This window comes from Chaetura pelagica, unplaced genomic scaffold (genome assembly GCF_000747805.2).
Source record: "Chaetura pelagica isolate M959 unplaced genomic scaffold, ChaPel_1.0 scaffold104, whole genome shotgun sequence".
Lineage (NCBI taxonomy): Eukaryota > Metazoa > Chordata > Aves > Apodiformes > Apodidae > Chaetura > Chaetura pelagica.
In genome coordinates this window covers 10517731-10540595 of record NW_009953786.1, presented here as the reverse complement: position 1 = coordinate 10540595, position 22865 = coordinate 10517731, and the positions used below count along the sequence as shown (strand labels likewise).

General features: G+C 40.6%; 1 protein-coding gene across 1 annotated transcript in view; it reads left to right on the top strand.

Annotated features, from left to right (window-relative positions):
* Positions 1 to 22865, top strand: part of JARID2 (jumonji, AT rich interactive domain 2) — a 226055-nt gene that overhangs the window by 176424 nt on the left and 26766 nt on the right. The window contains 3 exon segments of the mRNA XM_010000948.1: positions 7827 to 8056; positions 16340 to 17357; positions 22028 to 22530. Coding sequence (XP_009999250.1) covers positions 7827 to 8056; positions 16340 to 17357; positions 22028 to 22530 — 1751 coding nt within the window.

Below are 22865 nucleotides of genomic sequence, written 5' to 3'. Positions count from 1 at the left end.
TGTAGTGCATACATAGATATACTTAAAGCATCAGATCATTAACTATGCCTTTTCATCCTCCTTTCTTGGTACTTCTGATGTGCTGCACTCATACCCAACTGTTAAAGACCAAAGAAAAATGTCTGACAGAAGTGTTTATCCCCCACATTCATGGGAATGTGTAAAAGTGATATGTGGCAATGTGCAAGTGTTTCCTTTGTGCAGTATCTTTGTGCAGGCAGTGATAGTCTTGTGGTTAAACCGTTTTCTAAGATACCGCTGTGGTTGCCGCAAATGAAGATGGTGGAGCTGTGCTCTTCGACTTTGGTTTCATGTCATTGCCAAACTTCAGCTGATAAGCCCAAGTCTGACATATGTTAAGATATGGTAGCAGGAGACAAAGGCTTGTGTGTCATTGGTGCACCACCAATGTGCCTTGGTTAGAAACTACTATTGGTTCTGAGCAGGTATCTTTTAATGTCATGTGGGATGTTCTGCTTGTAACTCTTCCTCATTACTGTCTTTTTCAACAAGCTTAATCTTACAAGGAACAATTCTCAGTAAGATACTGTCTAAAGAATTTCAGTTTATGTTTGCAAGAGAACTGTTCTCTTGTAGTGCAGAGTAAAACATGTGAGTGGTTCTTACTTGCTTATGGATTAAGGTATGATCTCACAGTACATGTCATAGATTAATTCAGGTTAAAGAAGACCCTGGGATGTAATATAGTCTTACCTTTTCCACAAAATACCTTTGATAACTTTTCTGGCAAATTCAGCAATAAAATTGGCCAAGGTTTGTGGTATAATTATATGTCTTTGGAGGAGGGGGAGATTTTAGAAGCTTTCCAAAACTTGATGCAGAATTTTTGTCCTAATCAGAAGGATTTTAATTGAGTTAGGGTTTATAACAGGGTTAATATGCTGAAAGGTCAGAAAATCTATGGAATCACTTATCCATATAGATACTGACTTCAAAAGGATCTTTTACTAGCTAAGAAGTGGTACGAACATTTAGTTGGAATGGATAAATCCTTCTTGCTGTTTCAGTCAGAATTTCATCTTATTAAAGCATGTAGATGCCTTTTAACTTCACACCTTCTAAGTAAGTTTGTGGTGATTTTCAAAATTAACATACGGAAAATCAGAGTTGATACGGTGCTGCTTGTTGCAGCGGGTAGAGAGAGGTTCAGACAACTGTGTTGTAATTGCAGCCCTGCTACTGACACTTTAGAGTGTGTGTGTAGGAACCCAGGAATTCTCAGTGTTGAGATCCAGAATTCCCAGCCACAGGATGCCTGCATGCTGCTTAGATGGATATGCTTATTTTCCAGCTTGCATTTTATATGGATCTCAAATGACCATCAGTCTATCTGCAACTATTACATGGCTTTGAACACAAGGAATTCATTGGAAGAAGCAGGTGGGAGCACTGGCTTAAACAATGTTTTTTTTCTTCAGTGTAGCTGCCAGGTGTGGGGAGAAACTTCTCAACCACAACCTGAGTGACAAGGCACCTTGCCAGCACAGAGGAGGAGATGGCAAGACATTGATTTATTAGAAGACTGACCTTATGCAAAGAGAGGAGGGAGTCATCAGCTGCTGTGGGCTGACATGCAGGGAAGCAGGTTCTCTGCAAGTGAGCTGTACTCCACTTCTCTGGGGGAAAGGGAGGTACCGAGGCTAAATTACATCTCCCTCCTGCTCAGAGGAAATTCCAAGTTGTAGGTAAGAGGGTAGGCTTAGGTCTCTGTTTCTTTAAAATTAATTATTTGCATTCTTCACAACTAAGTACGTTCTACTTTGGTTTCATGGAAGGTTTTTCTCTGCACAGTCCTGAAAGAAGATGTTTGCAGGTGTCAAGTGTTTTGTTCGGCAGGCTGGGATTGGGAACTGGAAGATGCAGTTAGGGAGTTAACAGATTATCGATCCCATCACAAGAGCAAAAGGGGATAGGTGTTACTCTACTTTGAAAGGGTTTGGGGACTGGAAAGGGGCCTCAGGAGGAGCAGTGTACTCAGATACAGTTGCATATACAACACACAGCAGGTTGCAATTCATCTAATAATGGTTGGTTAATTTCCTCAAGAAGGATGATTGCAAGATTAGCTATTTCTCCCACCAGCACAGAACTTCAAAGGTGGAGTTGAAGTGCACATCTGGGCCAGCATGCCTGGGAATGTTATGTTTGCCTTCAAATGCCTGAGATGGACAATTAAGTTCTAATTTACATTTAGGAACACAGAGTTATCCATCATTATTTACAACCAGACTTCTTTGTGAAGAAGAGAGTCTTGTTTCCTTAGCAGGAGGAAACCAACGCCATTGTGGCAAAACACCCGGCTGGGTCTGAAATGGTTACTGAACTGTGCTGTGTTTTGTTAACACGGTCAGATAAAAACTGTTCTGCATGCCTTTTGCCTAAAACGAGCAGGGGAGAAAATTGTGTAGACGCCTTTTTTCTTGGGGCTCAAATTTCAAAACAGATCTGGCAGTAGTGTGTAGTAATCAGGCATTGCAAGAAATACTACACTCTGCTCTAGTGCTGTCTGCTTCGCTTGCCAGAAACAGAAGGTTTCGCTTCTCAATTTGCAATGGATAATTTAGCAGAGTAATTTCCTTACATGTGTAGTAACAAAGATGATGCAGTAAAAGATAGTTGTGTTTTTTTCTTATTTCAGGATATAGCTCAGTGCAGTGTTTGTATACCTGGGGCTTAAATGCTGTCTCTTTTACATATATTACTGTTTGAGTGTGTTTGAGAAAATTCTGATTTGTGGTTGCAATTCTTTATTTAGTTTGATATATGTGGGGGTGCGCATGAGACAGTCTCAGGCCCATGCATCTTTTTTAGTGAAATGAATCCTGTAGAGGTAAACATTTAGAAGAAAAATATTTTTCTCATCCAGCTAAAATGCAGAATGAGAAAAATTCAGGCAGAGTGCTACAACAGTTAATGGCTAGGCAATTATTTTGATGATTTACAGCCTTTTGTTGGAATACCATGGAACCAGTAATTGTTGCAATAAACATTTTTGCACATTTAATCTTTCTGCAAAAATATGTAACATGAAAATTACCCCTTTTGCAGTAATTTACATATTCAAATATGCAAATTTGGCACAACACATTTGGGCATTTGCGGCTTTTCAGTAGCTAGATGTATGACCTGTGGAGAAGAATAGGAGAACTGGGAAGTTGCTCAAAAAAAATTGAATTGTTATCCTGGTGAGAGACTTGTGCTAACAGACAGACACTTCTTGTACGGACTTGCTGCTTAGTGAGTGACCCTTTTGATGTTGTTTGTGTCATAATGGTTAGGTGAGAGTAATGAATTTGTGCTAAGATGAGACACTTGGTATTGAATTTCTGCAAACGTTGGCGTGGTGTCTCATACCAATAATGTTCTTCTCAGTGGCCCAATAGATTTCTGAATGCATAGGGTTTTGAGCTGCGTTATTGATGGTATCAAAAATAAATTCAGTGTTCTCTGCCACAGTTCTCCTGTTTGACTTCTGTTAGCATGCAGCTATGGAGATTTTGTTGCAGAGTTGCCCACTGACAAATTGCATAGCATTGTATTACAGCTGAAGAAGTGAAAAAACAGCAGTACTGCATGTTTTCATATGATGTTGTGGTGTCTGTTTCTCCTGAAGTATGCCATTGCCACTGACCTTGAGTAGGTAGATGATGTTTGGGGGCTCCAGAAGGCAGCCTGTATCTCTGGAAGTTATTTATAGAAGTCTGAACATACCCAACACTTAAGGAAAACAATTGGCAGTATTAAAATACTCTATTTTATGGAAGTAGGTCATTGTTTTAGTTCCTCCGGGAGAGGAAAAGAATTACTGCCTGGGTCCTTTAAGGCAGTTTGAGATTCACATAAATGTTTTCACAATGACTTAAAACTGAATTAAAGCCAGAGCAAGAATGTTTTTGTGCAGTAACGGATACTTAATGCCAGAAAGTTGATTAATATTGCATCTCTTCCCAAACATGATCTATGTAATAACATGAGGTTTGCATTCGAATAGCTGGCTGGAGTTCACAACATTGGCAAGACTCCTTTTTCTCCTTTTTAAAAACAAAACTTCACCCTTTCACTCTTATGTTCCCTCTTTGCTCTTGATAGACTCATGAATGCACAATCACTTGCTTTAAGCTGCAAGAGCTCTGCAACATGTGGCACATGTGTACATATATGGTTCGTGCCTTCATTTTCCAGACACTGGCATAAAGCAAAAGGGTTCATACATCAGTACTCTGCTGTGCCTGCAACAGACTCCCTTGTTACCTCAAGTACAAAGCCTATCTGCTGCAGGAATAGTCTACAGGAGGGCTTGACAGAGAAAGCTTTGCCCGTGGAGTCAGTTGACTGAACCCAGTCCGGTAATTCTGCTTTTACATGGTGAAAGCCTGGTTTTTGTACATATTATAAATTGGCTTCTGAATGGCTGGCTGGATGTATCCTCTAAAACATTTGCGTGCAAATTAATTTGTAGGAATACTTCAGAAAGTTGCTGAAAACACAATAAATGTTTATCGCTCACTACAGTGTCAATTGCTGTAGTAAACGCTTAGTTAATCTGTAGTGATGGAGCACATCTGTGCCTTTACTTGATCAGTGGGGATTTTTAGCCATTATTGCAGCTGTACCTAGTAGACACACAATCTGCAGTTTGCATTGGTTTGTATAGGGATTCAGTTTGCATTGGACTACGTAGTTTCAAATGAGATACCCCAAAGTCCCTGTGTGGGATCCTGGGTGGATATTGGTGCCAGGGGTCCTGTTCCCCCGATGCAGAGAGCACTGTGATGCATCTGTGGGGAACATGCCTGCCATAAGGTTTTGCTTTGCTGCCAGAAATTTTATCAGTGGTTTAAAAAACCTCAGTGCTTGTGAGTTTTGGATGTAGTGGTTCAACTTCTTTGTGTTTGATCATCACTGCTAACCAGAAGACCCACAAGTATTTCACTCTGGGACTCTTACTGTTTCAGCTCAATAATAATAATTGCTTTGGAAGACATGGCATTCTGAGAATGAGCATTCAGATAGGATAAATGGATACCCTTTTATCCATATTTGAAGTGTCTGAACACTAATAATTTACTTGCACTTTTAATTATTTGTTAGTAGTGCTCTTACCTTTAACTACAAGCTGTTTTGGAAATACAGAGCTGATGAAGGTAGTATAAAATAATAATAATTCAAGACTACAAAAGATTTCTGGTTTAATAACACGTTTCACTACTTGTGGGTTGGGTGCTTTTTTTTTCTCTGTCTTTCTGTTTTTTAATGAAATTATTACTTTAAGGATGAAACTTTTATTGATTACTTTTTAATGAGGAAAAAGAGGAACTGGGAGCAGAACATTGAATATTGAGCATGTCAGAGTTATGTGTAGGATGGGAGACTGTAGCTGGGACATACCTGTATCTGGGCTCTGGAAAGTATAAAGTACACCTTTTCGGAATGCCTCAGAAGTATTGAAGAGCTGGCAGACATGAAGGAGATTCATAAATTTCTATAAAACTGATACCATCTACTGTTTAGCTTGAGACTGCTTGACTAGGACCGTTTTGCTCTGTCTTTCCCTTTTCATTGTGTTTTTAGGCTTTAAGCTTTTCAAGCTTTTCCTGTAAGACTGAACATTTTTTCTCTCCCATTTCTCTCTTCCCCTTTTCAAGAATCTTAAAAATTAAGACAAAAGATAATTACTCAGAGGGTAAAATTGGCAGGGTTCCCATGACACTTGAAATTAATGAGCTGTTACATATAAAATACACCTTGTCTCTTGTTTGCTGGGGTTTTCGGTTGGGTTTTTTTTGGTGAACCACGAAAGTGCACAATTTGGCTGTTTGGCTGTGTTTTCTGTTTTACTAATTTTTGGTTTATGAAGCAACAACTGAATACAGAAGATTTATCTCTCTGACTTAACGTTTCTGTATGAGCAGATCAGTATATACAGTTTGTTCCCTCCAAAGGAAAATATCACTCGCAGTGATGAAATACATATTAATGAAACTGCCATCAGTTCTTTATTCTGTGTCTTACTGAAAATAAATAGTCGTGTTTCCTGCATCTGTAGCGCCTTCCATCTGATGGGAGAACTCCTTACAAAGGAGGATAAATGTATTGTCATGAACTCCCCGAGAGGGATTGGCAATTATTATCAGTTCCATCACTGGAAATGAGACATGCAGGTTACATGACTTCCACCGAAATCCCTGAGAAATCCTTGGCTGGCTAGGGCAGCTCCAGTTGCTCCTGAGCTCAGGAGTGACAGAGCCACGGGGGAATTTGCAGTGACTTGGCTGCCAACAGCTTTTCTGTTGTTCTTACTCAATTTATGCAAGAGGGAAGGAAGAGACGAGGAAGAGCAATTGCAATTTTTTATTTTTTACATAGTCTGCTTCAACACTTGTGACTGGCTGAATATGATGAGTGACCTGAATAATGAATTTACCAAGAGCTTGCTGGAGTTTCAGCTTTTGGAGGTGCAGTGGTTAGGTAGATAGCTGGTTGGGAAGGTTTGGAGGTAGGTGTCTACTCAAAAGCAGCTTAGATGTCCATCTTCTGTCCAGCAGGATTGTTGTTTGTTATTACTATATTGCTACTGCTGCTACTGTAATAGTACAGTACATCTGTAGAGACAGCTAAGCTTCACAATGTAGGTAAAAAGGTAAGTATCATAAATACATCACGTTTAATGACAAAAGAAGTCTTCTTTTTCAGAAGAAAACAGTAACTTAATTTAGTTAATATTCCCATATTTAGGAATATTGTGTTTTGTGTAATAAATATGATTTTTAGATACTTGTGCTATTAAGTATTTTTGAACTTTTTTATTTACACCCTTTCCTAAACCATGGCAAAAAAAGGCTGGGGTATAAACACAGAAGTACATGAGTAGAGAACGCAGGAGGGCACTTGCCACTGAAGAAGTTGCATCACAAGCCTTGTGGTGGATCTCTGTCAAGTGCTTCATTGAAGAGGGGACAGCATTGACAAATTCATTCTTAATTAGCAAACAAACAGAGAAATATAAAATTTTTGTTTGTTAGTTTGTTTTAACTTAAGCTTTTCATGTTTCCTGACAACAAAAGAGCAGTGACTATTCTTACATAAACTCAGCAGAGCAAAGGTACAGGAAAAAAAACTTGCTGAGATAGACTTGTTTGCATTTGCATACAATTTATTGCCCAAAAAATATAGTTTCTGTTCTGTGCTTTCTTATCCCTTCACTTCAGCAGAAGACATGGGCACTCAGCGTAGGTCCCAGAATTACTTTATATGATAGGTTCTAAATTATTTAAGTATGTTCCTTTCTTTGCCTACTTGCAGCTTGTTTGCTATAAGCAGACTGCTGTCAGTTTGGTTCAGCAGTTTAGATATTGATGAAAACAAAGCATGGTTTTTCATGGAATGCTTCCTTTCTTTTATGTTACTTTTAAAATAAATCCTTTTTCTGTTTAGGTTATGTTTAGAATTCCCTTACTGCAACAGCAAAAAGTTAATTAAAATTGTCATAAATAAAAATCAAACTTACAAGTCTAAATTTAGGTCAATCAAAAGAGCAATGTACCTTATATGTTTTAATTTGTATATTCAGGATAATGTGTGTTAACAAGCAAAGGAAATACTTTAGTAAATGTGTTCAAATAAAGAAACATGCAAAATAGTGCTTCTATTTCTGTATTACTTTAGATATAAGAAGACAGTCACTAAATATCCAACACTGACAGAAGAGTAAATTGGGTTGTTTTGAATTAAGAGTTTAGTCTTGTATGATTTCTGGTTGGTTTTCTTCATTCGTTCCCTAATAGTCTAATTTTCTCTCTTCTCAGTTTTCAATGGGTCCAGCAAATCATCGAAGGAGAAAGAACCTGCTCAGAAACACAAAAGCAAAGAGGCCACACCAGGGAAGGAGAGGAACAGCGAACATAAGGCCGAGAGCCGAAAAGACCAGGCTGCTGCTAATCACCATCCTGCTACAAACACTGGCTCCTCTACGAAAGGGCTCACTGCTAACAACCACCACACTCTTCATAGATCGGCTCAGGACTTAAGGAAACAGGTAATGAATTGTACTTTACTGTGGACACGTGGAAAATGCAGACTTTTAAGGTGCTAGCTCCATTTTCTACTTGCCTGGCATAGAGCAAAACATTGCGATCCTTAAAAGCATGCTCTGGAGACAGCAGGGAGTTAATTTTCAGTGAAAGAGAGAGAAAGAGAGAAAAAAGGAAAAAAGAAAAGTGCTACATACATGGGAAGTCAGTGTGATAAAGCATGCTTGGCAACCTTGTTGTATTATCCAGTGTATACATACAAAAGAGTAACGTTCACATTGCGATTTTTTTTAACTTTTCTGACTGGCACTCTTGTTGATCTCTCTGCTGACAGTGCCAAGGCTGGCAGCATGTGGAAAAAATTAACTCCTTTTGTGTGTGACTGGTCTGCTCATGTTATCTTAGAGGCTCTCTGGCATTGTAGAGAAGGTGATGTTATGCTCAGGTGTCTTGTATTGCATGTGGGCAACAGAAACCTCGGAATCCAGAAAAAATGTTTTGCTTGATGCATAAAGAAGGTGCTTCAGGATATTAACCTCCTTCACAGTGGACATACCAGGTGGAGAGAAATCCAGAGTTTCGTGTTACCTGGTTGAAAACTGGCAAAAAAATTCAGCAAGGGGTTTATCTCAGCTTGACGTGTATTTGGGAAGTTTAGCAGACCAATCTTTTGGCTGCTTGTGGTGGGCATTTGGGCAGGATGCATCTCCATGTATTTTTGATGGTGGGATGAAAGGGCTCATAAAATAGCAACTGTCAAATAAGTTTTTATAAAAGGCTTTCAAAATCCCTGGTCAGTGTCCTTATTCAGTCTGGGTCTGCATTAGCAGGGTACCTGTGCTAGGTCAATGCAGTACAGAAAGCTTCCTACTATTTTTCATTTTTTCAGGAGTTAATTCCCAGAAGGCTAATTAGAGACAATCTTTATTTGCTGGCATCTAAAGGTTATTTTTCTAAGTAGGCTAACCTGGACTACAGTAGACCTGGAATTGCCATCTTGTAGGGCCATCAAGGCCTTAAATGATACCTGTTCAGTCATAGGCTTGGAAATTAAAAATGACAAAAAGAAAACCATTGGTGCTCTTGCCAAGGAAATCTTTCATGCCTGGTGCTTCAGTGGTGTTTTGCTTCTCCTGAAATTCCTCCACTGAGTTTATATTCCTTCTAAATAAAATATATGATCCTGAAGTCTATGGTATATTTCTCTCTACCTCTGTAAGACCTGCATTCTTTATTCCCTCTTGGCAATTTTTGCGTATCTAGTCATTAGATTGAATGCCTGCCTTCCTTTGCATCCTTTCTGCTATCTTTTTTGTGACTACCAGCATCCTATGGTACTTGATGTGACATGCTGTGCCATGTGCTCTTCATGTTGAACAAGCTTCCCAAAACGTAAAGATTTATTATTTAAACTCACTGGAAACATGTGAAGTGCTTAAAGTTGTATCATCAAAGTATGAATGGCTAAAATTCCTGCGGAAGTCAACTGCCATCACTTGTCAAGGTAGTTCTGAGAAGGGAGAAGACAGCTATAGAAGAATTTTGTCCATGATCCAAGTGGGTTTTGCTTAGTAGAGTATTAGATGTTTTCAATTGTGCTATGCAAAATGGAGAGAAATTCCAAAGCAGTGCAGTGCAACCAACAGTCATGCCACACAGACACCTCACAGAGTGTCATCCTTGAGCTTCTGGAAATTAGGGGGCTGTAAGTTTGTCCTAGTTGGAGGCAGGATGAAGTTGAAATGATGTTGTTCGTTTTCTTTTTACAAAAAAGATTAGACATTTAATTTTCCTTCTGCAACCCACAGGACTGTAAGTACTCTCTTACCAATTTTAATGAAAATGTGCCTGTAAATAATTAAAGGTGGATTATACATTTTGCCTGACAGAAGGGGTTAGCTTTGTGCAAAATCTTATACTTACCAGTTATGTGACATTGCTAAGTTTCCTGCCCTTGTTCTGAGTCTTTGTTGACTTTTATTCAGTATTTTCCAAAAGGAGAGTTGTTTTCCCAGGATGCCAACCACAATATCCTTCTTCCTTCAGTATGTTTTTGCTCCTTGTTCCCATGCATTTGCATAGTTTATTTATGTGTGTGTATTTGTTTTGTTCAGTCTTACAGAAAATAAAGACAGAACACTAGAAACTACCAGAGGTTTTCTTTTTTCCTCTCTTTCTTTCTTTTCTGGTGTGCACTTGCACTTGTCACATGTTCTCTGTCTCTCTTTCTTCCTCCCTTGCTATCTTTCCAAATCCTCTACTTCAAAGGAGTTCTGGGCAAACGAAATGTAGTTCAATGGGGCCCTCTCTTGGCCTGATATGGTAATTTAGCTCTGCAAAACTATCAGCACAAAAGTATTTTCATGAATGAATTTGAGATCAGTGCTTGACTTTAATTTGTTTGGGACCAAAACTGTTGTTGGTATTGCTAATGTTGTTGGTATTGCTAATGTTGTTGGTATTGCTAATGTTGTTGGTATTGCTAATGTTGTTGTCTATCAAGTTGTTTGTTGGCTTTATTTTGTGTGTGTGTGTGTATGTATATGTATCTGGACAATAGATCCTGCCTGCTATGCAGAGCTGTGTATGTAGACCAGTACACATCCAACAAACAAATTGCTGCAAGACTATGTGCTGGTCCCATTTACTTTTTAAAAGACAACAAAATTTAAAATCTGTTGAACCATTTTTTACTGCAAGGCAAGTGTTCAGTGAAATGGAGAAAAGTGGTCTGAAGACAAACGTATGTCAGCAAAACTGAGAAAACAGCTGAAAAGCAGAAATAAGATTATTCGTATCCTTAGTTTCACCTTTAGCTCAAGACTTTGAATCATGTAAGGCTAATGTTGATCACTTTGTTACTATTTGAATTAAATTGACTTCTTTCTTATGTGCTCAGTGTAAGCACTGCCTCGGGATGGAGCTGTGGCATAGACCCCCATTTGGTGAACCTGTGCACCTGGCAGTGTGGCCAATTTTTTAGGCTGACTCTGTGTGTGTATGTTTGGTTTGGGGGGAGACATAACAACATTAGAAAGGTAAGAAAATGCCTGCCACAATTTCTTGTTTCTTTTGGTTCCAATCATCTGATGGGTCCTCAGAGACAAGTTCAGACGAGGAACATGTAGGTGACAACAGACTGGCCAGAATTTCACATTTGTCAATGTGAAATCCCAATTCCATCTGTTTCCTTTGATGGTGGTCTATGATCATGCTGTTTGTTTCACTTGTTTCCAGCTGGAAGATGTTTGTTGCAGCCTATTCCCATTTGAAGGGTGGTCTGTTCTGGTCTATAGTGTACTGCTGTATCTTAAACATTAAGCTTTCCTCTCTCAAAACACTCAAGATACCTATGGGAATTTGGGGAGGGAATAGGGGAGAGCATTTGAAAACCATAGTGTTGTGTCTGCTCTGGAAAGATGATGGTCCTGAGGACGTTTTCAGCAGTGTTTCTTCCTTGTGGTGTTCTCAAAGCCAAGTGTTCTCTATTTTGGGACCTGTTCATCCTTGACACGATGAATACTGGAAAATTCTCCAAGTTTTAATAAAAAACCTCAAAATAGTGTGTGCTTACAATCTAGCATTGGAGGTTAGATAGGCAAAGCTTATGTACCTTTTCAGTTCAAGATTTAGCCCTGAGAGATCTAAGCTTTCGTTGTGTGGAGGTATTGTAACAACTCTAAACACTTGTGATAAGTTGCTGTTTACTTGATGAATTCATTTTTCTAGAGTTTTGTATCTTGGCAGTTTTAGTTCTGGCCTAAAGCTGATGGTGCTGATGGCATGTTTTCCTTTGAAGAGGAGGAGCTGTGAGGATCTTGTCTTTCTCCATGAGCACTTTTTCCATGATTGTGTTTTTTTCTCAGGGCCTTCAGACTTCTAGTCACAGCTTCTTCCAAAAACATCATAGGAAGGCTGGAGTGACAAGGTACCTTCATACAGCCTGACTGCTCACTCTGAGGTGTTGTCTTGGTTGTACCTGACAGCACAATAGTGTATCTATGACCTCCTTGAAACCTTCAAGAAAACCTCCCCTATAGGAGACTCCACAACATCCATTGACAGCTCCTTCCAGCACTTTCCTTGTCTGCTAATGAACACGTTTTCCTAGTTGTTCCTCAAGGGGTTCAAGGGGTTTTGTTTGTTTTGGTTTTTTTCTCCCACTTTTCCCAGTGAACATGGAAAGAGCATTTACTGTATTTTTTCAGAGGAGCTCCCTGTGCATCAGAAGACCATTACAGGGTTATCCCATAGTCATCTCTTTCAGACTAAGTAAGCCCAGCTCCCTTGGCTTTTCAGTAAAGATAATATTTTCCAAACTCCTGAGCACTTTGTGCTCTTTTAGTCTTGCTCCACCATTATATTTTTCTCAGTTTGGGCCTGTTGTGGTTTGGGTCTAACCAACAACAAAGAACCAGCTACCTCAGATAGAAGGGAGTCCTTACAGTCCTCCCCTGTTTTGGCACAGGAGTCCCTCCCATGGAAGAGAGTCCTTAATGAACTGACATGAGTCCTTCCCATGAGGTACAGTCCCTCAGGAGCAAACTGCTCCAGTGGAACCGTCACCTTCCCTGGCATGGAGTCTTCCATGGCTGCAGATCCAAGTCCACAGGCTGCAGGTCCACATTTCCCCCTCCTGGCACCTTCAGGGGATGCTCTGCCACGTTCTTCCATTAGTGCAGGGGCACAGCTGCCATCTCACCATGTGCTGCAGGGGAACTTCTGCTTGGGCACCTCTTTCCCCTTTTTCCTCACCAACCTCAGAATCTCCATTCCAGCACTGCTCTCACCTCCCCAGCTCAGCTCTTCTACCTTGCTCTCTCTGTTCCTCAGGTGTTATATCAGTTTGTTCATATGTTAATTGTAGAGTTGCTTCTGTTGTCTCTCTCTAATGGCTCAGCCTTGGCCACCAAAGCCATGGGAGTTTTTAGTAGCTTCTTACAGGAGATGCCTGTGGGGCCCGTTCCCTGCCACCAAAACTGTGCCAGAACCAAACCACCACAGGACCTCGTGCTGGGTTCAGCACTGCTTTGGGAAGCCTGTGCTTTGACTTTTGGCATTCCCGATAGGTCTCACAAAGTGATAGTTTTGTATTATCCTCACATTTTGCAGCTCGCTGTGGCCCCCAGATGTTGTTCCTCCCCTACATGAATGTAATTTGTCTTTCCTAAAAATAGTACTTCCTCTTATTGTAGAAATGTTCTGAAATAAGCTCTTCAAGATTGCCTTTGATTTTCATCCTGTTTTCAGAGTGTTTACAGCTGCTTCCAGGTGTGTGTCACTGGCAAATTTTACTATAATCCAAGTTATTGATGGAAGTACTTGATAGAAGTAAAGCCAAGACAAGTCCTTGCAGAAAGTCACCTGAAATGCCCTCCCAGGATGGCAGGGAACTATGGTAATGAGAACATCTCTTGAGAATGACTTTATTTAGATTCCTGAGAAGCCACTGTAGAGTATTTAAGTCTAGGATGTGTCTCAGGAGCTTGTTGGATGGAACATCACGTGGGACAGTGACTGGAGCCCAACAGAAGTGGGAGGTGCTTCTTTACCTGCTCAGACAGGTGTCTGTCAGAAGAGAATTCAGTTAGCTTGATGTGCTGTTTTGGCAAAACTCTGGGTGGGGTTTTTTTGTTCTGTTTTTATGATTTGTTTTGTTTTGTTTTAATGTTATTTGATTTTAAGTTGTTTACCAATTAACTGCTTGACTGTTTTTTATTTCAGAATTATTTTAGGGTTTGAAGTTAGGTAGTCTCTGCCTGCCCTCAGCTTATTTCTGGGAGCCATGCCCTAAGTCATCTAAGTACACTTTAGCTTAACTAAGATCACTCTCCTAGCTCTTTTGCTGAAACTGGTTGTGTTATATATCTGGTAAGTATTCAGTCAGTGGTACTTTTGGTGAGAGCTAATGGAAAAGAAACACAAATACTTTAGCCAGACTGTTCCATTTGTTTTCCTTCCTTGTGCGGTGGTTGACCTCTGCTGTTCTTTGTTGTCTTTGTATTTTTAAATTATTTATGAAATGTTTTCTGTTATATTTTATGGATCTGAAGTTTCTTTAGCTCTTTGGTCTTTTTGATTTTACCCGTGCATGCTTTTGCTGTTCCTGTACAGTTAACCCTAGACACATAATTATGTTTCCACTTTTTACTGTGATTCTTTTCTAATTTTCCATTCATTAGAGAACTTTGAGAACAGGCAAAATGGTCTGTGCTTCATGCCCTTCCTCTGAATGGGATTTGCTCTGATTTGGTTTTTGGTTTTGTTTTGTTTGGGTTTTTTTGTTTGGGTTTTTTGGTGGTTTTTTATGTCTTTTTTTTCTTCTTTTCTCTATGTCTTGTTCTTTCTCTATTGTTGTCAAATATTGGACTTGAAAACTCATTTCATGATCACTGTAACCCAGATTACCTTCCCCTTCCAGTTCTCAATCAATTCTTCTCTATTAGTCTAGATAAAATCTGCTATTGATGTTCCTGGCTATTTATGAAGCCAGAGATGTTAAATATTTGTTCTGACTGCTGCAGGCAAGAGGCAGTGTCTCAGCAGCTCTCTGCTTGTTTCTGCTCTGTGGCATGAAGAAGTCCTGTAAAAATCAAACCCAGGCCTCCATTTCCAATGCAGAGTACTGCCTACATTTCAAGGGAAATGGTTAGATGTATTCTGTTAGCAATTGTTTGCTTTCCAGATGATACCTGATGTATTTTTGGAAAAAAGGTAAAAACTTGTGTCATCAGTTGACTTGATTTTCTTGTAAGTGTTTCTACCTTGGAAGCATAGGCAGAACAAGAATGTGGATGAGTTTTAAAAGGGTGTTACTCCTGCTCTAGCTTTTGGAGCTCAGAGAAAATGCACACAGCAAACACATGTATACACATACGTGTGTGTGTATGCAGAATACCCAGGTTCCAGTTCCTCTTCCACAAGCCACTTTTTGCAAGACCACAGCATGATCTTTTCAATCTCTATTTGTTCCCTATTTTATAACATTTTACCCCTACTTTATAGGGATATCACTACTTTATAAGTGACTACAATTCATGAATTTACGTGACAGAAGCTGCCATGCTTAGTAATTTGGCAAGGATTTCAAAATCCCACAGGGAAGTCTTATAACTTTGCGGGAATGGTGTTGCTGACCTGCGTGCTGATGAGGGGCTATTGTACAGTATGCTCTCATATTGAGCACTTTTATTGATATTCCTGATTTTTTTATGTATTTTTCTGCATTCACAGTAGTTTAAGGAGGTGAGAAGACAATGTTTAAACTTGTTTAAATGCTGAACTTTGCTTGAGACTTGAACTTGAACTTCATTTTCTTAGTAGTCGGGCTTAGTTTTGGCAGCGGTGAGTCGTCATAATTTGCTTTGAAGCTGAGGGTTGCTTTTGGTGCTTAACATGTCTTACAGTTAAAACATAAATTTTAGTTTCAGAGCTGGTTTTAAATGTCTAACATCAGCAGAGTTCAGCAGTTCTAAGTAGCAATGACACATTAGTGAGTGATTAATATGATGTAATAAAATGTGCATCAGCAAAACTGCCCAGATACCAAACTTTAAAAAAATATATAAGTTTTATTTCAAATTAATTACTTCAGCAACAAGATGCCTCTCAAGATTTAATATGTAAGAGAAACTGGATCCTTCATGGCTGTCCTGATCTGTTAGGTGCATAATGTGTTCAATAGCTGTATTTGTATGTCCGTAGTATAGATAGGTTGGTCTGAATCTCAGTGTGTTGTGGTTTTTTTTTTTTGCAAAGCGTGCCTAGTCCAGTTACAGTATGTAGTATATGCTGCCTAGTTAATCTGCTAAGAAGTAGTAAACTGTGTGTGCACATAAGAGGAGTTGGAGGGAGAAAGGTAGTGTCTGAGGGTCAGAAAAAGAGGCAATGAAAGTATTATTAGTTTGTAAATCCAACTACCTATGTTTTGTGATACTGTAACAGGCTTTCTGATAGACAAGGAAGGCAGTAGTGCAAGCAAGCCCTTCTTAATGCCAGAGGCTTTTTACCCTCTGAAAGTAAGATTGCATTTCTGAGGTCTTGTTGGCTAATGAATTATTTATTTTTTTAATATCTATTTATTGGCTTATTATAAATGCCCAGTCCCCCCTCTTGCCTGGGTGAAAACTGTTAATCTGGAGATTATATGAAGGGGCTAGGAGTCAGGACTGCAGAATATGATTGTCCAGTGACTGGGACACCCTTGCTAATTGGTAACGTTATTAATTTACTTCTCTCTTTTCTGTTTCCTTCCTTCTGCTTCTTCTGCAACGCCCCTGACACTGCAGGTTTCTAAAGTCAACGGGATCACTCGAATGTCATCTCCGAGTGCAAATGCAGCCAGTGCCAAAAAGATGAGAGAAGTCAGACCTTCACCGTCCAAAACTGTGAAGTACACTGCAACAGTGACAAAGGGAACTGTCACATACACCAAAGCCAAGAAAGAACTGGTCAAGGAAACCAAACTAAATCACCACAAACCCAGTTCACCTGTCAACCACACAATCTCAGGGAAAATAGAAAGTAGCAATGCAAAAACCCGCAAACAGGTGCTATCCCTTGGAGCATCCAAGTCTAACAATACCGCTGTTAATGGTGTAAAAGTCAATGGCAAGTTGAACCAAAAGACATGCACTAAGGAGGTGGGGAGACAGTTAAGGGAGGGGCTGCGCAATTCGAAGAGGAGGCTGGAAGAGACAAATCACATAGACAAACTACAGTCGCCCACCAAGAGAATGAAAGGGGCCATCAACTTGGCAGAAGCTGCCAGCAAAAAGGCAGCCATAGAAAAGCCTTTGCTGAATGGACACCTTAAAAAGGAAGTGCCAGAGAAGAGTTTGGAAAGAAATAGGCCGAAAAGAGCCACTGCTGGGAAGAGCACGCCAGGGAAACAAGCACATGGCAAAACTGAAAATGCCTCCTGTGAAAATCATTCTACCTCTCAAGCGGAGTCCTTGCACAAGCCACAAGACTCAATGGGAAAGCACGAAAAGGGCAGTAGTAAGTCTGGGTGGGGGATGCTGGGGGAGATTCCCATCCTTAGGCCCTCCACCAAGGAATTTCATGACCCACTGATATACATTGAGTCAGTCCGAGCTCAGGTAGAGAAGTATGGGATGTGCAGGGTGATTCCTCCTCCAGACTGGAGACCTGAGTGCAAGCTAAATGATGAAATGCGGTTTGTGACACAGATTCAGCACATACACAAGCTAGGCAGGCGCTGGGGACCCAACGTGCAGCGACTGGCCTGTATCAAGAAGCACCTCAAATCTCAGGGCATTACCATGGACGAACTCCCACTCATAGGTAAGGGCTGTGGTTTCCTTGGCCTTTTGCCGCTGCTTGTCAGTGTCCGTATGCAACTTTATGCTCCGTTTGCCTTTATGCTTAACCAATCCCCCCTGTTCAATTAACACTGCAAAGCTCTGGAGCTCTCTCTTTATCCATCGGTCAGGCATGATGCAGGTAGGTTGCCACAGAGCTTTCCAGGGAAACTTTATATCACCTCTTTGCTCCTGCTAGGTCTTTATTTCACCCAGGGGAAAAAAAAAAAAAGCTCTGTGTGGTCTTGGTCTCCAGATTTCAGGATCTTCTCCTTTCCCTGCTGTTTATTCTTGTAGGCAGTACAATTACAGCTATTGGTAGCCTCAGCTTAAATGTTGCCTCAGAATGTTTTTCAGACCTTTCCAAAGATGTTTTCCAAATAGATTGCAGTGCTGCCAATCTTCAATACAAATAGTATTTTTTTTTTTTACCTTCCTTTACAAGCATTTAACCAAGGGGGAAAGAAAATATCTTGGAACTGACTTCTATTTGGGTACTCAGACACTTAAAATCACAAATTTGCAGTGACCTGCTGACATTTAACAACCATTAAGTGTCAAGAATAGGCAGTAAAATGTGGTTGATTGCAAAATGGAGGTTTCATTATTTCTCCCAGCAGGTGTCTGCCTGGGCTAATGCCTGAGTGAGAATCACTTATTTAACAGAATTCTTGGTTTATGGTCTGCTGTCAGATATGACACGTGACAAAAATGTGACAATAGTTTGTAAAAACATGACAACAGCAGCATACAAATGAACTATTGAATGAGCCACCTCCATCTCAACTGCCTTTGCAGCCATGACACAGTAACAAACTTGTGTTTTTAATTTTTGTTAGCCCTTCTCCTTTGTTTTTGAAGTGTTCTGAGTCAGAGCTCACAGAACCTGCGTGTTGCAACTTGAGGCCAGAGTTTTACCTTTGAGGCATTATCCGATCAGAGGCAGCTATCAATGCTAGATGGATTAAAGGACACACTTTTTTGTTTAAACTATTCACAACACTTTGCCCCCTCCTCTTTTCAAGCTTTTTTTTATATGACATATGGTAAGTGAGTGAACATTCATAAAAGCACATAAAGAGATTGCAGAGTTTGCGCTGAACCATGCAGGGCACAGAATTTAAGGAGGAGGAATAAGGGCTAGCACTCCGTTGCAATAGCCATGCAAAGACATTCAAGGAAATCTGAAAATTGAAATCACTCAAGCAGCAATAAGTGAACATTTTGTATGCCTAATGTATGCAATGGTTGTATGCTAATAGAGAAGAATAATGAATTAAATTTACATTGGCAAGAGAGAGAAGAAAATGTACAAGACAGCTCGATTAACGCTCCTGGAACAATGTTAACTTTTTAATGAAATACCTTAACTCAGCATTAAGAAGGCATTACTGTTAATTATTTGTATTATTTAAGCACCAAAGAGCCTAATTAATAGGCAAGGATTCTGTTCTGCTGGGTGCCATATAACAGGAGCAAACGGTGGTCTCTTTTAAAATTTGCATCCTATGTATCCTTTTTGCAGTTAGTTTCCTATCATTCTTGTGTTTAAAATTAAAAAAAAAAAAAAATCAAGAAAAGAAACTGGAGATCATCCGTGTACAAAAATGAGAAATCTGTTGATTCCAACAGGAAAGATATAAAATAATCTGTGGTGATAATTGTGCTCTTATTTAAGTAAACATACATACATATCTCTCCTTTCAGGGCCAAATCACATTTCCATTGAAGCAAGTGGGAGTTTTGCCAATGGCTTGTGTAGTTCCTGCGTTTGGTATTAAATGCATACCTGAAGATTTAAGATTATTTTTTTTTTTAAATGAGTTTGCTTGCTATGCAATTAAAAAATATTCCTAACTTAGTGAAATTAAGACAGTTTAAAAAAAAAAAAAAAAAAAGTCAGGTGCTTATTCTGCATAACATTTGCCAGGTCTCCTATTTAAGCTGTTTTGCTGTGGGTGCTTATAAATGGGGTTGAAACTCCTTTCTAATTTTTTTTCCTCCACTCCCCTTCCACCCCCCCCTTCAGCCTTTCAAGGAAAGTTTAAGCAACATGCTTCCAGTCCTGGAAAACATCAACCTTAGATATAAACGGTTCCAAAAGTTATGACTGTGTGAAGTGGAATTATAATTGATACCATTTTGTAAATCTTAGCTGTAGCTGGCCCTACAGAGGATCTGCCAGATATGCGAGGCTCCAGCTAAATGATGACAGAATCATAGAATGATTTCGGTTGGAAAGGACCTTAAAAATAATCTAGTTCAAACTCCCTGCATGGGCAGGGACACCTCCCAATACCCCAGGTTGCTCAAAGCCCCATTCAGCCTGGCCTTGAATACTTCCAGGGATGTGGCATCCACAGCCTCCCTGGACAAGCTATTCCAGTGCCTTACAACCCTCATGGTGAAGAATTTCTTCCCAACATCTAACCTAAATCTCCCCTCTTTTAGTTTAAAACCATTACCCCTTGTCCTATCACTGTCCTCTGGTGAAAAGCCCCTCCCCAACTTCCCTGTAGCCCCTTCAGGTACTGGAAGGCCCCTTTAAGTTCTCCCCAGAGCCTTCTCTTCTCCAAACTGAAAAGCCCCAACTCTCTTAACTTGTCTTCATAGAGGAGGTGCTTGAGCCCTCTGATCATCTTTGTGACCCTTTTCTGGACGTACTCCAACAGCTCTGTGTCAATGTGCTACTCAGGCACTAATATTGCAGAGTGATTATGAGCAACCATTCCATGATGCAGGAGAAAATCACATTTCTAATATATAGCTCATGATCACTGTGGCAACTGGGACCTTACGCTGGGTGTGCGCTGCTTATCCCACTGGAGAAGATGGCATTAAGCCTGGACCATACTTCTTTCTGTGTCAGGAGTGTGTTACTCAGCTTTATGTAGGTCACTGAATCTACTGGGATGGAAAGCCATCTTGAAGTATGCCTTCAGCTTACTTGGGTGCTGTGCAAATAAAACACCAGACCAAAAAAGTAACAGCCTCTAATAGAGGCCAGCTTGAAATTTACTTTATGGGAAGATTGAAGAGGAAAGAAAAACCTTTCAAACATTGTTTTCCACAATGGTGTTTACCTTTTCTCAGCTGCAGAACTTGACCATTTTGATCTCCTAAAAAAAATCTTCTCAATTGGATAAATTTACTGCTACATGATTCTGCCTCTCCCCTTGTCATGCAGCCAAAATCCTTTCCCATCTTTTCACACCATTGCCCAGCATTGTGTGGGCAGCATTATCAAGCAGCCTCTGGTGCTGCTCTGCCTTGGTCACAACCGTTGTCATCCCAAAATGTTACACACAGGTTTACACTGCTGAGCCTCCCTCCTCACTAGGTCGGCACAAGTGATGGAAGAGGGCAAAGAAAATGGAAGAAGGAAAATTTGGATCAGCTATCAAGCATTTGAGATACAGCACAGGGTAGTTTGAAGTCATACTGCTTGGTCTAGCAAGCAAGACGATAGGACTGGCCTTTAAGATGCTGTAGCTGTGCATTCGACAGTATTGACCACAAAGCTGCTTCTTGCACTTCTCTGTTGCATAAGGGCATTTTGAAGTGCTCTGAAGAGGCTGTGCCATAATGGTTTTTTACTTTTCTCAAAGAAAAAGGGAGAGACAATGTGGTGGCAGCAGTGTTGATGCGAGTTTTGTATGAATTCTTTTTCCTTTAGCAGTACCCTGTTGAATTGTAGGTGGGTTTGGTCCATTTCTTCACTCTTTCTACTGATGTGCTTTCTATTTCTGTGCTTTGAGAGTATTTATGATGGTTCTTTTATTGTTCTTTGTCCGTTTGGCTGTTTTTTATGCTGCAGTTTGTATAATCTTCCATTTTTATCTTTTGACTGACGTGTGAAATGTGCAGGTCATCTTAAAGCATATAAAAACATGATGGAGTATAAAATGTGGGTGGCTTCACACTGGAAGGATAATGTGTCTGGAACTTTTTAATACAGTTGTAGGCACCAACCCCAAGTAACATCCCACTTCTCTTGTTTGTTTCTTTGTTTTGTTTTGTTTTAAAGGATTTTTTATCTGTAATGAAATCAATGATATTACTGTGCTCCTTTTAAATACTAACTGTATTTAAGGTGTTGTGCAGATGTTAAATAACTGATGTTTCACTTCCAGAAAGGACAGGTGCTTGCTTTTTGATTGCCGATACCCATCTTGACACTTGTTTTGCTTCTGCCTGGTATAAACCAGAAGTGGGACTGGTGGTGGGTGAGGGGAAGGGTGGGAATGTGTGGGCTTTTAAAAGGCTGGGCAACTCTTGCCTCCTCAGCTGTTGGGTAGTGACCTGGGGAATGACATATCAGGAGATAGCTGGGGGTGCTCTGAGAGGAGAAGGGAATGAAGCTTGAGGAGGAGGGTGAATTTAACCATAGGGGAGGCTATTGCAAATAGCAAAATATGATCTGCGGAAAGAGTTAAATTAGCAAAACTGTGGCATATGCCAGTCTTTAGCAGGAGGCATACAAGATAGGAACAATCCTGCCTGGGTGCCCAGGTGACCGAAGCTGTACAGGTGGCATGTCCCGTATGTGTCCAGCCTGGTAGTGCACTTGACATGAGCCACCTGCAGCTTTCCTAACCTGCTCCTGTGTTTCCCTTTCCCCTCCTCTGCTGCTTCGCACACGTGGACCCCCAGGAGGCTGTGAGCTCGACCTCGCCTGCTTCGTCCAGCTGATCAACGAGATGGGGGGGATGCAGCAAGTAACTGACCTCAAGAAATGGAACAAGCTGGCAGATATGCTACGCATCCCCAAAACTGCACAGGACAGACTGGCCAAGCTGCAAGAAGCCTACTGCCAGTACTTGCTCTCCTATGACTCCCTCTCCCCTGAGGAGCACAAGAAACTGGAGAAGGAGGTCTTGCTGGAAAAGGAAATCTTGGAGAAGAGGAAAGGACCTTTGGAGGGACATTTGGAGAATGCCTACAAGTTCCATTCCTTGCCCCGGTTTGAGCCCAAAAATGGACTCATCAATGGCGTGGTTCACAAAAATGGCTTCCGCAACAAGTTGAAAGAGGTCGACGTCCCACTGAAGACGGGCAGGCGGCGGCTCTTTGCTCAGGAAAAGGAGACCACAAAGGATGACGAGGAGGAGGAGGAGGAGGGAGTTCTTAGCGACTTACACAAGTGTATATACAAGGTAACAAGGCAGATTTTGTTTTGCAGAACTGATGATTCTGTCATCTGGGTGGCATCCACATGCAAAGCCAGCTGGCCAGGGGGAGCTGATGGGCTTCCGTGCAGCCCCCAAGGCAGCAGTGCAGCCACATAGTCTGGTGGCTTTATTCTGATCTGCCTGGCCCTCATGGGATGTCTGGAAAAGCTGGAAGGCATTATTATCATAACAAGATGGACTGGGCTCTGCCCTGCTTCATCTCCCTTGTGAGAGGTTCCCTGAATAGCTCTGCCCAACTCTCCTTGCAGACTGTTTTTATTTTCATTTTCTAATGACATTTAAAGTAATGTTCTGCTTTC